The sequence below is a fragment of the Syngnathus typhle genome, linkage group LG3 (assembly GCF_033458585.1).
Source record: "Syngnathus typhle isolate RoL2023-S1 ecotype Sweden linkage group LG3, RoL_Styp_1.0, whole genome shotgun sequence".
Lineage (NCBI taxonomy): Eukaryota > Metazoa > Chordata > Actinopteri > Syngnathiformes > Syngnathidae > Syngnathus > Syngnathus typhle.
In genome coordinates, this window is record NC_083740.1 from 20,284,551 (window position 1) to 20,297,575 (window position 13,025).

At 42.4% G+C, this 13,025-nt stretch overlaps 1 protein-coding gene across 1 annotated transcript in view; it reads right to left on the reverse strand.

Annotated features, from left to right (window-relative positions):
* Nucleotides 1–2,851: 2,851 nt before the first annotated feature.
* Nucleotides 2,852–13,025, reverse strand: part of LOC133151183 (ribosomal protein S6 kinase beta-2-like) — a 47,883-nt gene continuing 37,709 nt past the window's right edge. The window contains exon 16 of the mRNA XM_061273987.1: nucleotides 2,852–6,597. Coding sequence (XP_061129971.1) covers nucleotides 6,576–6,597 — 22 coding nt within the window. The 3' untranslated portion in view covers nucleotides 2,852–6,575. The remainder of the gene's footprint in view (nucleotides 6,598–13,025) is intronic.

The following is a 13,025-nucleotide window of genomic DNA, read 5'->3' on the forward strand; positions in this document are numbered from 1 at the left end:
TATTGGCCAACGCACTAATACAAAACATCTGGAGGCGTTTAGTGTGCCTTTGTTTTCCCAGCTCCTTGTGAAATCTGTGTGTGTGCGTACGTGTGTGTGTGTGTGTATGTATGTGTGTGTGTGCGTGCGTGCGTGTGTGTGCTGTTTCTGGAAGATTTTTTTGGGATCTCAGAAGCATTTTCTTTTTAAGAGACTCAGATGATATCATGTGTGCAATGTGCCTCCATCAAAGATTAAAGTTAGAGTTACTATGTGTATCGTCTTACCTGTCCCAGCACCTAAAAAAAGCTCTGGCCAGCTTTCCCTCTGTGTTTATGCAGATCCTTTCCGTGGCATTGTCTGGCCTGTTCATAGTGACACTGGAAAAAAAAAAACACAAAGTAAATCTGGAATCAAAGTCAGCACAACACAACTAACGAGAGGGCTCAAGCTTCAGATATTCACTCACATCAATTCTGTTTTATCACATCCGGGTCTCTTTTCAAGTACTTGGAAATCGGACATATTACCTTTGATGAATTTGATTGTGTTGTGACATGAGCAACGACCAGGAAAGTCGTGAGCTGAAATAAAGATTAAGAGGACATTAGCAAAAAACAAAATACAACAATAGCCAAGCTTATTTTCACACTTGAACTCACCTCGATAGGAATGTATGCAAAATCCAGCCACAACAACCAGCAGGAGTGCAAAGCTGTTCACAGCCAAAGCCATGTTTCTGTATCAATATCCTCACAAGAGCTCAAATTGTTGAGAAAGGACTGGAAGGCTTCTGACAATCTCCTCCTGTTTTATACTGAGAGTGAGTGGGTTTTTCCCGGACCCCATGCTTTTTCCCATCAAACCAAACCTAAAGCATGCACTGGAATTTCCACACTCCCCATGGAGACACACACTGGGAATATGGCCAGCAAGAAGCGAAAGTGAGCTGTCAGATGAAGTGGAGCAATAGTTTCTGGCAAAAAAAAAGCTTGTTTCACAAGTTTCCTTTTCATTTCTAGTCAAAGGCAACTTCCAGTAAAATGTGAAAAAATGGTGCCCTCTTAGATATCTAGCTAAAACATATTGGTTGTGTTCCAATTCAAAGTATTTTGACATATGAAAATAACTAATTTAGGAATGATACATTTGACTGAATACATTGACTTTAGGAACTGCAAGAGTGGCTGTCCAAAAATGTACTGTTACACTAAAGTAACACTTAAAGTAAAAGCTATTGATTTATACTGCAGGAAAATGCAGTCAGATGAGGTACAACGTTACGTACAATATATTCGTACAGTGGATGCCCGCAATATTGTGGTTTGGTACCAGATTCAGATTACAATATTTGCAGGATTCTTTTTTCAATGTAAAGATTTGTTGTTGTTTTTTGTTTTTAGGGGGCTGCAAATTTTGGGTTGAATTCATTTTTTGTAATGCATATGTAATAACCGTCAATCACTATATATGGAGAAGCACTTTATAATTCGTATGATTAAAAATACACTTATTTCCCACCTATACACAGTGGTACTACTACTTATGAACTTAATTGGTTCCACGGTCAGGTTTGTAAGTAGAAACGTTTGTAAGTAGAAGCAATGTTTTCTATAGGAATTAGTGATGTGCATTCCAGTTCTTTTAGGTGAACGGAATCTTTAGAAACAGTTCACTCAAAAGATTCGTTCAAACGAATCGTTCAATGAATGCCCCCCTAATCATACCTATTTTTATGTTTTAATAGGAGAGTATAAAAACAAGGAATAAAAAACTAGATAAGTTTTAACATAAATGTTTATTAAAAATAATAATGATAATAATAATAATAATAATAGTAATAATAATAATAATAATAATAATAATAATAATAAATTCACAACTCGTTCGTGAACGGGAAGTTACGTCACTGACTCGTAAAGTCCCTCCTCCATCTAGCGCTCGCTGGCGCTGCTGATTGGTCTTCACGAGTGAGTGAGTGAGTGAGTGAGTGAGTGAGTGAGTGAGTGAGTGAGTGAGTGAGTGAGTGAGTGAGTGAGTGAGTGAGTGAGTGAGTGAGTGAGTGAGTGAGTGACAGCATTGCTGCTATGCTAATGCCAGCCGACACACGTTATGCCGACATTGATATTTTAATTTTGTATTTGTTGGCTAGTAGTTGATGGTGTTATTATACCGAATGTGTTTATGTTTGTGTTTGAATAAAAGGTTGGAAAAAAAAACCCCGTTATGCCGACATTTGTTAATTTTGGGGACACCAACTCATATAACAACGTAAAACACAAACATATTGTCATATAAAGCAGTTAACCAAATGTCAGATTTTTATGTTTTGAATGGCGAATATAAAAACAAGGAATAAAACACCAGACAATTTATAAATGTTTATAATCCATCCATCCATCCATCCATTTTCTGAACCGCTTAGTCCCCACGGGGGTCCCGGGCGTGCTGGAGCCTATCCCAGCCGTCATCGGGCAGTAGGCGGGGGACACCCTGAACTGGTTGCCAGCCAATCGCAGGGCACACAGAGACAAACAACCATTTGCACTCGCACTCACACCCAGGGACAATTTGGAGTCTTCAATCGGCCTACCAAGCATGTTTTTGGGATGTGGGAGGAAACCGGAGTGCCCGGAGAAAACCCACACGGGCCCGGGGAGAACATGCAAACTCCACACGGGAGGGCCGGAGGTGGAAACGAACCCGCACCCTCCTGACTGTGAGGCGGACATGCTACCCAGCGCGTCACCGAGTGAGAACTTAAAAAATGAAATTAAAAGAAAAGGAACCTAGCTTCTAAAGATGGAAATTGACGAACAGAGAAGTGTGTTCTTCATGTTTTTATTGAAACAAGCAGGTACTGTCAGTTTACCAAAAGCACACAACAGCACACAAACTTTGATTATGTGTCGATGCAATACAATCAGATCGACACAACATGAAATCTCAAGATTCAACCGATTAGCCACGCATGCGCAATTAGCAAGTGGCTGACCAGGCCTTGACCGTCAATCCTTTTTACAATGCACTCCAAGGCCGGTTCTAGGAATGCACATAAGAATTTTTTTTTTACACATTTTTAACACTGTTAGTGTTTTCTTCACGGCAGTTGTTAGCTGTGTGTCCAGATCTCAACTTGGAGAAGTGGATTGCACTCTGTCAGGCCTCTACACTAAGACCTGCCCAGCTTGGGTGTCCCACCTGAAGACCAATAAGGCAATCCCTCAGGGGGGGAACATATAATATGAATGTTATATTAACTATTATTTGAGTTGTTGTTAATCATTAGTTGTATCACGGGTCGCTACGACGAGTTTGGTGGAGTTTTTACAGCTTCTTCCAACTCCTACCGCGCTGACTGTAACTTGACATTCGCTGGCTGCGTCTTGCCTCATTTGCATACTCACAGTGATTGGATGTTTACAGAGGGTCGCGGAGTCCTGACAGGAGGCTGTGTGAGGACACACACTGCACGGACATGAGAGAAGAGGGGGGGCTGATTAACGTGTGTTTCTATCAGCGGATTTTTCCCTTCTAAAAGTTTGATTTGAGGGGGCAGGATATCTGTTTGAGGGGGCGTTGCCCCCTCTTGCCCCTGCGTAGAGCCGACCCCGAATTGCGCTCCATAATTAATATTGGACAATTTCCCACGGCACAGCTGAACATCGCTCACGGCACACCAGTGAGCCGCGGCAAAGTGGTTGGGAAACACACCAGAGGCGGTCCTGGCTACTTTTGCGCCTTGGGCAAAACCATCCATTCCTAAAGCATCTGAGAGCGCGGCCACAGGTCTGCTGCCATCATCTGGTGGAATGCAAAATTGCTTTTCTTTCTACTGTGCTCAACAGTGTTGACTGACGGGCCACATATTAATTTTATACCAGTCTGCGAGCAGGTGGAAATTTGAGCATTAGGCCCCTCAGCTGGACTTTAGACATTGCCCTACACCAGTGCTTCTCAAATAGTGGGGCAAGGGGGGCGCGGTGCTATTCCTGGGGGGGCGTGTGTGACCCTGGGGAACAGGCTTTTTTTTTGGCAGTACTAGAATAAAGTGTAATTGCGCGTTTACTACAGCAGGGGGCAGTGGCGCTCTCATTGTTACTTCTGTTACGTTTGCGACAGTGCAACATTTTACGACTTACAAGACAAGTTAGGATAGTCACGGTGGGGAGGGGGGGCGCGAATAGATTTCTTCTTGCTAGGGGGGGGCGTAACAGAAAATAATTGAGAAGCACTGCCCTACACAAATTGTAATGACTGCTGTTTCACAACCGCCAAGTATTTTACAACTCTACTCGTTTTGATTTCATGACATGTGCAAACTGGACAATTCAAATGACTGCCGTTTTACCACTGTCACGTATTTACAACTCTACTCGTTTTGATTTCATGACATGTGCATGGTGGACAATTTCAACACAATTGAAATACAATCTGTCCACTGTCTCAAGCACAATTTAGCCAATCAGAAACCTGGCAGAGCAACATCATTTGATTTTGTTCGGCATTTAATGCAGTGCTTCTCAAATAGTGGGGCGGGCCCCCCAAGGGGGGCGCGGTGCTATACCTGGGGGGGCGCGTGTGACCCTGGGGAACAGGCTTTTTTTTTGGCAGTACTAGAATAAAGTGTAATTGCGCATCTACTACAGTAGGCGGCAGTGGCGCTCTCATTGTTACTTCTGTCACGTTTGCGACAGTGCAACATTTTACGACTTACAAGACAAGTTAGGATAGTCACGGTGGGGAGCGCGAATAGTTTTCTTCTTGCTAGGGGGGGGCGTAACAGAAAATAATTGAGAAGCACTGATTTAATGTCTCAGTCTCGCAAATGAGCACTTAGTTGTGTACATGGGATTCAGGAGATGATGCGACTAATATATGTTGCATTTATGACCAAAATAAGCATAAGTAAGGTGATAACACCACACATTCTATTGTTAAACTTGTATTGTTAATTTTCAATTCATTAGATTATTTCACACATTTCATATTAAACAAGTCATTAAACATGAGTCAGCAAACACATACATATACATGTTAGAAATGTTTAACATCTTCAAACGTGACAGACAAAATAGCTTATGTGTGGTACATGACGAAAACAATCGTTAAATACAACCAATTGCTTCTCCATTTGTATGCAGCAACAAAGCTTCAGGTCACTTCCGAATTGGTTATTGTTCCATTAGACGTCACAATGATAGGGTTTGTGGCTCAGCCACACATAATAACTTTCAATCCAAAATATGGAACACATTTAACACTGACAATTATTTTCTGAGCAGATTGGGACAGAAAAAAACACTCGACACCACCCCAGACCACAGCATAATTGCTTAGCAGGAGCTTTCAGACATCCGAGAATCAATTGGTCAAATAAATATTCAGTAAAATACCAGGTTGACCAATTATCATTCGCTGCTAAAGAATTTAGCTATTTGCCAATTTCTGTACAACATACAACACTGTTATTCGCTGAGAAACTCAATTTGCTGTTGAGATGCTGCAATATGGGACCCATGCCTTCTCTAACTGCCTGTTGCCATCAGCACAAGAGAATAGTAGTTTTTTCTTGAACAGGCCTTGGTTTCAAACTAAGTAAATTGAGACAAGATCATTGTTTTGTTTTGTTTTCAGCATATATAGTACGTAAGGGGCCTTGACTTTTCAGTGTCGATTTTTTTTTTTCTGCTGCAAGCCAAAATTAGCTTTAGTTAAGTTTTGTTTTTGGAGAATGCTGTGTTGCGCAATGTCAAATTGTCCATCCAAATATACACCAGGCATGGGGTGTTGTGCGCTCTGCTTCCTTTCTCTCACGCCACATTGTTGGACGTCTCCTGCACAAATCCTGCCAACACTAGACCTCCCCAACACACACAGAAGCGCACACACACACACATGCGCACTCGCTCACACACATGATTGTGATCACAGTACTTCAGGGAAAGCAAAATTAAATCATGGATAGGCGACCACATGCACAGGATATGGATTCCTAAAAATGTTTAGGCTTTGTCCTTCTCTTGCCAACATAGTACAAGCCCAAAAATGAGTTATTTCAAAAAGAATTCTTTGAGTATTGTTGAAACCTCAGGCAAGCTGTACTTTAGAATTTCGGAAAGGGAATCAGATCCGTTTTGAAAAGTGGCTCAATTTGCATGATTGAATCATGACTTGTATTCCAAAGCAGACTGCGGGGAGGGAATTCTATTGTTAAAGTTAAAACAAGCTCACTCACAGCAGGCTGTCACACAAATTCTGGTTAAAATGCAGCGACAGCTCACATTTTGCCTGCTCAGTTAAAGTGAGAGATTTATCCAGTATGTCCAGAGTCATCAAAGAGGTCCTTGAAGAATTTAAACATGTAGCTCGATGACCTCCAGTGGCTCTGAAGCATTTGCGTACCATCAAGTGACGATGACCTCTGAGGGGCCCATGTCGAGGGAAAGGGGCAGGCTGCGAAAGCTCTGTGATGGAGCCCATATCCTCCTCCAGTGTTTTTGAAAAACAGGCCAAGTTTTCGTCATCCTCATCACTCTCCTGAATTTCGCTTATCGTAGGAAGTCTTTCCACGGTAGAGAAGAGACACTTGGGCCTCATTCAGCGCTTGGTGAAATCCTGATTAGAAGAAATAATGTTATTATATCTATATGTTGTCTTCAAAACTTGTATTTGTCAGGCGATTTGGTAAAAATCCATGTGGCTATTAGCAAAACAGCACAACTGCTGGTAGCAGCTAGGAGATGCACTCATTTTGCCTCAAATGACATTCCCTCCAACCATTAGTTTTATGAGCTGATGCCCATCCCATGTTATTATGGGCAAGAGACGAAGCATTTTCTGGATCGGTCAGCAGCCAATCGCAACTACTGATGCTCAATCTCACCTTTGTACTTTGTTCAATACAATCTTCAAGTAGCTTAACATATGTATACTCACCTTAAACTTAAAAGTATCAGGGGAAAACCCATACAAGCATTGGGGAGAGCTCTCAATCTTCACCCAAGAACTGAGGACCTCTTGACTGTAAGGCAGACATGCTAACCATTTTCACCATCATCCCACCTTTTCTAAAATTATATATATCCATCCATCCATCCATCCATCCATCCATCCATCCATCCATCCATCCATCCATCCATCCATCCACCCATCCATCCATCCATCCACCCACCCATCCTCTGAACCGCTTCTCCTCATGAGGCTCGCGGGCGCGCCGGAGCACACCCTGAACTGATGATCACCAGCCAATCGCAAGGGACACATAGACAAACAACCATTTGCACTCACATTCAAACAGCCGCTCGTGCTTGTTTTTGGGATGTGAGGGGGAAAAAAAACGGCGCACCCAGAGGCAACCCATGCAGGCACAGGGAGAACATGCAAACTCCACACAGGAGGGCTGAAGCCGGAATTCAACCCAGCACCTCTGAACTGTGTGTGGGACGTGCTCACCAGTGCACCACTGTGCCACCTTTCTAAAATTAATTGCTCATAATGTAGAATTATTAATGATAATTTAACTGATTCATCAGTTATGATGCCTGGCAAAAGTCTTTGTCATTTCCTGAAGGATATTCTGGCAGTACCATCCCATTTCCATATGCCATGAGAATGCGCGGTTAAGATAATGGATGTATTAAAAGCCGTCGTATACAAAAGAGTATCACTAGTGTCAAGAGAAAATGAACCCAGCTGAATGTGATGAAGGATAATGGTGCTCTTCTCTATATTGTGTTTTAAAGTAGTTGACGCAAGTTGAGAACTCTTCATGCCTACAATCTCATAGTATTCCTTCATACACATACAACCACAATATAAAAAGCTTCCATTGTGATTACTTTGTTTTGCTCCGACAGAAATACAACCATGGGAAGAATTAAGATACCAACCTTGTTTCCTTGGTTTCCTATTCATTCAAAATGCCTAGTACAACTAAAGGTACATTTGTTTGGACCAATCCATCAATGACAACAAAAACATAAGAGTTGAATTTAAGAGTCGATCAAAACATTTGAGAAAGACTTTCATGTTAATGAAATTAACATCACAAACTCTCAACTTTCATAGCTATGACTGCAAAAAATGAGACTTTTAGGCATTCCATGTTTTCTACTGTGTCAGTTAGTCACTTGATACACTTTAGGTGGGACCAGACATTAAAATAAAACAATACATGAAGAAAACATGGTGGTTTCCTAATTTTCTTTTCATGGCTCGGTACTGAATCAGGTTCATGTTTTTACTAACTACCACTTACCTTCAAACTGTAGTGTAAAAACACACTTGTATCTGTAGTATTTTTGTCAAGAATAATAACTAGAAAAAAATGCAGGTGACATTGACAAATTCCATTTGAAAAAGAATCATAACAGATGGTGCAGTGACCTTCTCCAGTAGAATCCAACTGTTTCACCTTTTGATCCAGGTCAGATAACCTATCTGCATGTCAGAATTCCTGTGAAGTTGGCAGTACCTCCTAGTTTCCTGCTAGTTTTGCAAAGTTGCCGGCAGTCTGTGGATGAACACGCTACATCACAAATTATCTCACCAAGAATGTGATGTAAGAGGTGTGCTGTAACTTCTAACCGTCAGTGCATGAACCAAGTTACATAAGCATTTCTAATGGATTATCCTAATTAGGCTAGCAGGGACAATTATAGCTTTCAGAAAACCGTAAATAGAACTAAAGATGTGTGGTGTGACTTTTCCTTGAAGTGGGAAAAGAAAAGCGACAATGAAATGCAAGGCAAATATAAATGGTAAATACTAGTAATTGGACTGCACTTTCACGGTGCTTTACACAGTACAGTGTTTAAAGAGCTTTACAATACCTCACTTGCACATGCACGCACACACGCGCGCACACACACACACTACTGTTTTAACTATAGGGCGACACCTTTTCAAAATGATGCAAAATCCATATTTATTTTAGCACAATACCTGACAGACTGTATGTATAGCGAACTCATTAGAACGCAGACCTCGTGATAGTTCCTTTATCATAGCAGACCAGTAAAACATACACAAAAGAAACAGAGCAGGTAACAGTGAATGGGAGAAGTAAGACTCCCACTACATACTGTAGGTATTGTTCCGAATAAAAATTTAGGCAGGAAGGTAACTGTAAAGAGTGAACACAAACCACAGGAAAATACTAACAAGAAGCCCCTTCTGATTGCACCTAAGACACTACAGAGGATGATATTGTGATTACAGAAATATGACATGAAAGAAATCTATGTTCCAGGCCCCAATATGATGCCGGCAGACGCACTGATGTGGACTACGAATCCATTCCGACTGAGAAACTGAACTCCATAAAGCAGGGGTCTCAAACTCCAGTCCTCGGGGGCCACATTCCTACATGTTTTCCAAGTGTCCCTGATGATTGAATCAGGTGTGTTTAACAAGGGAAACTTGGAAAACATGTACCGTTTTTTTCTATGTATAATGCGCAAAATTTAACTAATTTATTGTCCTAAAATCTGGGGTGCGCATTATACATGGATACAAAATATATACCGTTTTTTACCCGTGTATAATGTGTAATACGCACCCTAAAAATGGCATGTTGATGCTGGAAAAAAGCCTGTACCCATGTATAATACGCACCCAATTTATTTTTATTTTTTTTAAAGTCCCAATGATCGTCACACACGCAGGGAGGCAATGGGTCCCATTTTTATAGTCTTTGGTTGATTGAGGTGACACAGGAAGGGAGGGACGACGCGAACAGAAACCATGGCAACCTAGCAAAACTGGGGACAACACATGACAGAAGCACACATGATCCACGGACATGAGCACACAGACGGACAAAACAATGACAACAGCGTCTTTGGGTTCTTGAAAAGCGCTATACAAATATAATGAATTATTATTATTATTAACATGGACGTGACCGAGGACGAATCATGACAAAGACGCTTACAGGGAACAAGGCAAAGACATACATGAGGGGGGGGGGGGGAGGAAACAATCGGATAAACTTAAGAAGAGGAAACCAGTTATGGTTAGGGGAGGTCATAAGCTTGAGAGAAGAGCTAAGTTTTTAGACGGGACTTAAATATGGGGAGTGTGGGTGAGTCACAGACAGACTGGGGGAGAGAGTTCCAGAGTCGGGGTGATGAGCAGGAGAAGGCTCTGTCACCGAAGGATTTGAGTTTGGATTTTGGGACTGTCAGACGTGAAGTATTGGAGGATCGGAGGGGACGGTTGGGGCAGTAGGGGACAAGGAGGTCGGATAGGTAAGTGGGAGCCAGGTGGTGAAGGGCTTTGAAGGTGAGGAGGAGTATCTTGAAGATGATACGCTCCTTCATGGGGAGCCAGTGAAGAGAGTGGAGAGTTTTGTATTGCTTATATAATAGTTATTTGATATATAATTTATATATCGTTATATGGGCCTGTGGAATATTTTGAAGTGCAAGCTCCGTCAGCGCCGCGCACCCATTGTTGACAAAGGACGATCGATGGATTTAATGAATTGGAGTGACACAGATGGTTTTATAAACATGTTATTTATGCAATAGTTTTTTGAATAACTCTGAATGTTACATCAGGCCCGTTCTCAGCTCTTCGTTTGTATTTATGTCACGTTAGCATACCTATCGTTTAGCCTGTTGTTGCTCGTTCATGTCTGTTCTTGGTGTTGGATTTTGTTGAATAAATTTCCCCCAAAATGCGACTTATACTCCGGAGCGACTTATGTATGTTTTTTTTTCACGATATTGTGCATTTTATGACTAATGCGACCTATATTCCGGAGCAACTTTTAGTCAGAAAAATACGGTACTCATTCAAGGCGGCATGGTGGAACACTGGTTACCATGTCCGCCACAAAGTTCGAAGGGTGCAGGTTTGATTCCACCTCCGGCCCTCCCTGTGTGGAGTTTGCATGTTCTCCCCGTGCCTGCGTAGGTTTTCTCTGGGTCCTCTGCTTTCCTCCCGCATCCCAAAAACATACTTGGTTGGCCAATTGAGCGCTCCAAATTGCCCATGAGTGTGAGTGCAGATAGTTGTACGTCTCTGTGTGCACTGTGATTGGCTGGTAACCAGTTCAGGGTATCCCCTGCCTATTGCCTGATGACAGCTGGGATAGGCTCCAGCACGCCCGCGACTTCGGTGGGAACAAGATGATGGATGAATGGATGGATGTACTAATTCATTTATTGCCAGTAGACACACTCCATTGCTCTCCTGAGTCCACTCCTAAATGAAAATAGTGTACACACATCTGCCCTAAGTGTCTGCCCTCTAAACACAAGACCATTGTGGCCACCCTGACAGAATCATCCCAATTACTCTCTGCAGATTTCATTCCTCCATCATTGCTTCCTTTATGGCAGGGGTCTCAAACTCCAGTCCTCGGGGGCCGCATTCTTACCGTTTTTTTCCATGTATAATGTGCCCCCATGTATAATACGCACCCTAAAAATGGCATGTCGATGCTGGAAAATAGCCTGTACCCATGTATAATACGCACCGAATATTATTTTTTTTTTTTTTAAGTCCCAATGATTGTCACACACGCATCTGGGTGTGGTGAAATTTGTCCTCTGCATTTGACTTATCCCCGTGTGATTTTGATCCATCCCCTGGGGGAGAGGGGAGCAGTGAGCAACAGCGGTGCCGCGCTCGGGAATCATTTGGTGATCTAACCCCCCAATTCCAACCCTTAATACTGAGTGCCAAGCAGGGAGGCAATGGGTTCCATTTTTATAGTCTTTGGTATGGTCTTAACTAGGCTGGATGTATTTTTTTTGTTGGCGTTGATTTCTCCGACTGCCCGTAAAGGCACCACCGCGATCAGTTAAAATGAAAAGAGAGGAAAGTGACGTGCGGACATGGGAAAAAGGTGGCTCTGTATGGGAGAGAAGTTGAAGAGGAATAAAAACACCCTTGGAAACCAAAACTTGCCCCTCGTCGTGACTCGGAGCCGCAACAAATGTTTCGGATTTGTGTAGGGTACATTGTGACAGCAAACGAGCAGGTGATCGAGCAAGCGTCTGATACGAGAGCATTGCGTTCGTATGGAGCGTGTTTGAAGTGAACAGCAGAGACGAAAGGAACAAGGCAAAGTGTTGTGAAATAAAATATTACCTGTAATACGCATTTTGTTATTTGCTAATTGAAACTGACTATACTTGCAGCCTGTAACATGCACTGTTTGATGAACTCGCCGTCTTTGAATGGCTTCCCTGCTTTCGCAATCATCTCACTCACCACGTAGCTAGCTTTGATAGCCACTTCACTCTCTTTGCTTGCTTTTTTGAAAAAATCTTGTTGCCTCTGTGGACATGTTTTAAGTTTGGCGACCCGGTCCTCTCGCTCATCCCCCAGGTATTTTCTATACTCCTCAGCATGTTTAGTTGAGTAATGACGTCCAATCTTATAATCCTTGTGCACCGCAACTTTATCCTTGCATATTAGACACGTTGCCCCTGTGCTCAACAAAAAAATATTCCCACTTCTCCTGAAATTGTCTGTGCTCATCGCCAATTTTTCTCTTCAGGACAGGTTTTGAAAAAGACATGACTGGGGCTGACAAAAACCGTATAGGTGACAAGATATATTTTCCCTCCACTTGTTCATCCAAACATGTTAAAGTGACCAATTGCTAATTCGCGCTGTTGTCACGAGCCTACAGGAGCCCACAGGTGTTAAAAAATATAAAAACCCCAGATGCATGTGATAAAGAATGCGCGGGCTGCATTAACACAAAGATTTTATTTCAGGCAGGGGGCCACAAAACATTGTCCTGAGGGCCGCAATTGGCCCACGGGCCGTGAGTTTGAGACCCCTGGTCTAAGACATTGTAGGCACACTACTATTTGTTGTAAACTGGTAAGGTATAGTTGTTTGTGATATCAGTCTAATACAGGGGTGGGCAAACTTTTTGACTCGCGGGCCGAACTGGGTTCTAAATTTGGACCGGAGGGCCGGACAAGGAGCAGATGGACGTAGGCGTTGTGTGAAGTCATATAAGCGACCTGTAAAGGTCATTGCATAAAAGATCTTTGCCTTTAGTAGGTAGTAAAGCA